We start from the raw sequence: 5317 nt of genomic DNA, 5'->3' as shown, positions 1-5317 counted from the left end.
AATTTGTAAAACTACCTAGAGAGTTAGGTAACTTCTACAGACAGAGGGACAATTGGCACTTCAGGACAATCTTCTATCACTTTTATTTCTGTTTAGCTGGAACTCTTTTACAACATTGCCTGTCTGTAACTCTGCTTTTTAGATGTATCTTCAGATCTGCATTTACCTAGCTTTTGAACCATTTCTCCAATACTAATGGAGGTTAGTGCATTAAAGGTGCTTTTCTAAATAGCCTACATAAGAGATAGAATTCCAGAGAGAGGAAAGTTAAACTGAATAATGGAGACTACTGGAAACTGCTTTTAAAATCATAATCGCATCAGAATTGAGCCATATTATAAAATTGAGACATTTTCTCTAAAAAGGATAATTCATTTTATTGGGGGGGGGGGTGTGGTCTTATTTTTGATTGTTTTATTGGTTGGAAGCAATTTAGCATATCAGCAACAACCACATGAGCACTGTTAACTTGCCTCGTAGCTTCCTCCATTTTAATTCCTAGAAGAAAAGGCTCAGAAGGTGCTGATTTCAGAGGGGCTTGTGTTGAATTTAGTGGCTGACAGATTGGCAGGTGCATTGATCAATCCTCAGTTAATTTATTACAAAGCAGTTTATCAGTGAAGTTGATGCCAATAGCAAAGCTCTCAATTTGGAAGATAATGGCATACACGAATAACAGTGTGAGATGCAAGGTTCCTCTGGAGTTAATTAATAATAAATGACAGATATTAGGTTGCTGCAAGTCGCTGTCATTTTGGAAGAGAATATCAAGTAGGCTTTCTACTTCTCATTGCTATAGTCTGCGTTCTGATGGAAAACAAATGCACATAAAAGGATGGGATAACATTGATGCTCTTTCATTTGTGTAGTTCATGTGACTTCATAAAACACTCTAAGGAAATTCACAGGAGAGTCATTAAACTGACTTAGAACTAAGTGGGATGTATGGTAGGTGTACAAAGAAAGACGAGAATAGTATTCTAAAATTCTTGATCCAGGAAGCTCATGGCATCTGGAAAGGATGGAAAGTTAAAATTGCAACCACAGATTCAAACAGATCTAGTTGATTATTAATGTTAGGGACCTTCAGAAGGGATTTATTATTATGGCATATTTTTTTAAAATGGCAGCAATTCAAAAGTACTTCATTGGTAAATGTACTGAGATTGGGAAATACGTATAATCACATTATTTCCTGGTAGCATTTCAGTCAGTCAACACTTTACAGGGCTAATTGTATGATAGTGGTTCAATTCCCTGTGCTGTCTGCATTCTCCCTGTGACTGCATGGGTTTTCTCTGGCTCCTCTAGTTCCCTCCCACATCCCAAAAAACAGGTGTGCAGTTAGGATTAGTGAGTGAGGACATGTTACGTTGGTGCCGGAAGCATAGTGACATTTGCTGATTGGATTTGACTCAAACAGCACATTTCACTGTGTTTCAATGTATATGCAACAAATAAAGCTAATCTTTATTTTTTTTCTTTCTTTCAAATAGTGTACTAATTACTGTTGCACAGCAAAAGCTATCTGGGGAAGATCATGATGGCTGCTGGCCATATCCATGCAAAGCCAGCAAGTTGAGAGGAAAGGGAAAAACTGAGATAGAAACTTAGTTTTATTAAACTTCATTAAAAAAATGGATACTGTAGAACAGGTTGTGGCTAGTGTTTTAATGCTGAACCCACTAAATGAGATTGGAGAGACTATGGAAATCACTGCAGAACTAATGCATAGCAGAAAGGAATGAGTAATTGCATAGAAAAAATACACATTTTATTGAAATATATATTGGAAATCTTCCAAAAACAGTTGCTTAGCATAAGATATCAAGAATTAGAACTGTTATAAGGAAATGGATACTTGCAGTGCAGACCTGTGATCCACTATCATCCCTCATCAGCAAGCTGTTTGGAGTTACTTAAACTGCACCTGGAGTTCCACTTATCCCACCATCCACACTTTGTGTTTTAGTGCTGGGACTAAAGAGTTAATTCTTAGCCTGTCAAGCAGGTGATGTACATACTTTTAGCATTCCAGCTCTGTGCTTTAGGGTCTAGGTGAGGAAACACTCCCACTTCAGGCACTAAAAGTCAGTATTAAGTCGTCCTGGTTCAGCTGAAAGACACAATAGAACTCCTTTGTATGATACTGGCAATGTAGCTCAATCACAAGGCTGTATGTACTGCTCCAGGGACAATGGTGACCTGTTACACTGGATGCTGTCTTGAGAGCATTTCATGCTCACTGCCATTAGTATACGAGACTCTACTGCCTCAATTATTTATAGAGCTCGAAATGCATTCTTTAAAAAGAATGGGTGGATATCTGAATCTGGCAAATGATACAGTATTATGAAAACTATTTCACAGAAACAAATCAGTCTGATCAGTATAAAGTTCATTATTTGGTGTAAAAAAAAACACAAACACAACCCGTCTGACAAGAAAACTTGGAGATGATGCTTGTGATTCTGTATTTTCTGCATTAATCTATATTTGAAAGGGATTATGATGATGTTTCTACTTATAAATAAGGCAGCCATAAATGTCCGGAGTTCTGTTACTGTGAAAGAAAGTGAATGCACTTTTCAGCATTTCCTGTGTCCTCTCAGACTGAGAATTAAATTGATGTCATGGTCATAAGCTTACTGGGAATTGAGACAAGCCAAACTTATTTAGCATAAGCAGATTATTTATCTGTAGAAGAATTTCTATATATATTTAAGAAGATTTGTCTATTTTTGTTCCTAATGTGCAGTAATAGCTGCACTAAATAATTCTAGCTACTGTAATTTAGAACACCACCACGAGCCAGGGTGCTGAGTTCACTAACTCATGATCATATCTGGAATATTTATGGTTTAAAAGATCAGTGAGTTTACGTTCTTCCATTCTCTTTAAGCCTGACTAATCTCAAGGGTGCCTATTTCTGTGTGCACTATTCTCAGCTTTGTGCTTGGGTAGCACATGTAATTGAGTGGAAGCAACTATATCAGAAGTTAATGATTTTTCTGTTTTTCTTTAAAGAGATACGCTGTAGAATAGGCCCTTCGAGACACACTGCCAGTTACCCCTGCTTTAACCCTAATCACGGGACAATTTACAATGACCAATTGACCTACTAACTGGTCCATCTTTGGACTGTGGAGGGAAACTGAGCACCCAGAGGAAACCTGTGCCTTCCACAAAAAGGATGCCAGCATTAAACTCCCCAAGCTGTAATACTGTTGTGCTGACTGCTATGCTACTGTGGTGATTGACAGAGAGGGAGACAATTTGACCAATCCCATTTGAAATATTCCTGAATGAGCACATGAAGTTCCCAAAGAGCCACAGGCCAAGAATTGGGAAGTATGATTTACCTAATGGCACTTTTGTGACAGCCATGTACAAAATGGATCAAATGCTTTCATGCCATTAATTTCTAGAATAATATAGTCCTAAAGTAGCCATCATGATGATCAATTAATTTCATGCAGGCCAAGAAATGAATGTAGAATCATCCAGACATGTACTATGGTGAATACAACAGTTCATTAATTCCTTGGAGAGGTTAAATACCACACTGAGGTCCCTTTATTTTACATGCTGTAGTTACAGAAAAGGAGAAAAGGCTTATACTTCAGTTATTTATTACATTTATTTAAAAATTAACAATCATGAAGCAGTTATAAACAAAATTTGGTATATAAGAGCAGCTAAACACTGATTATTTTTAAACATTGTTCTGTTGGTGGAGTGTTTTTTGCATGGAACACCGCTTATAATTCGGTGGCTGGTCCATTCCATTCATCATCATCCTCCTCTTCATCAGAGCTATAGACGGGATGTCGGCTATACTTGATTGCACTGAGATCCTGTTTGCTTGGCCTATAAAAGCATGATTGAAGAGGTACATCTGTCACTTATGTAAATGAATGATCTGCATGCATATTGTATGAGATCTCAAGATAATTCAAAGCATTCCACATCCAGCAAAGTATTTTGAGTTGTAATGACATATTGACAATTACATTGCAGCCAGTTTGCATAGTAAGAAGAATGACATATCATTTATAGTCCTTTTCATATTCTAAATGATACAAGGCCATTTACAGCTAATACAGCATTTAGAAAGTGTACATTACAGATCTAAGTGTGTGCGATATCATTGACGCTGTATGGGATTGTTTGATGTGGAAAGCCATGATTGTCCATGGTCAACTCTGACTAACAGACGCCTCAGAGAAGGTACCACAAATAGAAACATAGAAACATAGAAAATAGGTGCAGGAGTAGGCCATTCGGCCCTTCGAGCCTGCACCGCCATTTATTATGATCATGGCTGATCATCCAACTCAGAACCCCGCCCCAGCCTTCCCTCCATACCCCCTGACCCCTGTAGCCACAAGGGCCATATCTAACTCCCTCTTAAACATAGCCAATGAACTGGCCTCAACAGTTTGCTGTAGCAGAGAATTCCACAGATTCACCACTCTCTGTGTGAAGAAGTTTTTCCTAATCTCGGTCCTAAAAGGCTTCCCCTCTATCCTCAAACTGTGACCCCTCGTTCTGGACTTCCCCAACATCGGGAACAATCTTCCTGCATCTAGCCTGTCCAATCCCTTTAGGATCTTATGCGTTTCAATCAGATCCCCCCTCAATCTTCTAAATTCCAACGAGTACAAGCCCAATTCATCCAGTCTTTCTTCATATGAAAGTCCTGCCATCCCAGGAATCAATCTGGTGAACCTTCTTTGTACTCCCTCTATGGCAAAGATGTCTTTCCTCAGATTAGGGGACCAAAACTGCACACAATACTCCAGGTGTGGTCTCACCAAGGCCTTGTACAACTGCAGTAGTACCTCCCTGCTCCTGTACTCGAATCCTCTCGCTATAAATGCCAGCATACCACTCGCCTTTTTCACCGCCTGCTGTACCTGCATGCCCACTTTCAATGACTGGTGGATAATGACACCCAGGTCTCATTGCACCTCCCCTTTTCCTAATCGGCCACCATTCAGATAATAATCTGTTTTCCTATTTTTGCCACCAAAGTGGATAACTTCACATTTATCCACATTAAATTGCATCTGCCATGAGTTTGCCCACTCACCCAACCTATCCAAGTCACCCTGCATCCTCTTAGCATCCTCCTCACTGCTAACACTGCCGCCCAGCTTCGTGTCATCCGCAAACTTGGAGATGCTGCATTTAATTCCCTCATCCAAGTCATTAATATATATTGTAAACAACTGGGGTCCCAGCACTGAGCCTTGCGGTACCCCACTAGTCACCGCCTGCCATTCTGAAAAGGTCCCGTTTATTCCCACTCTTT

The 5317-nt window shown here is 39.4% G+C and overlaps 1 protein-coding gene across 2 annotated transcripts in view; it reads right to left on the bottom strand.

Annotated features, from left to right (window-relative positions):
• Positions 1-1792: 1792 nt before the first annotated feature.
• The window catches only part of LOC134337524 (tight junction protein ZO-3-like), a 117496-nt gene continuing 113971 nt past the window's right edge, over positions 1793-5317 (bottom strand). For both annotated transcript variants that reach the window (XM_063032611.1, XM_063032610.1), the window contains exon 21: positions 1793-3870. In XM_063032611.1, coding sequence (XP_062888681.1) covers positions 3762-3870 — 109 coding nt within the window. In that variant the 3' untranslated portion in view covers positions 1793-3761. The remainder of the gene's footprint in view (positions 3871-5317) is intronic.

Source organism: Mobula hypostoma, chromosome 24 (assembly GCF_963921235.1).
Source record: "Mobula hypostoma chromosome 24, sMobHyp1.1, whole genome shotgun sequence".
In the NCBI taxonomy this organism is placed as follows: Eukaryota; Metazoa; Chordata; class Chondrichthyes; order Myliobatiformes; family Myliobatidae; genus Mobula; species Mobula hypostoma.
Note: the sequence above shows the minus strand (reverse complement) of the source record. Positions and strands in the feature narration are given on the sequence as shown.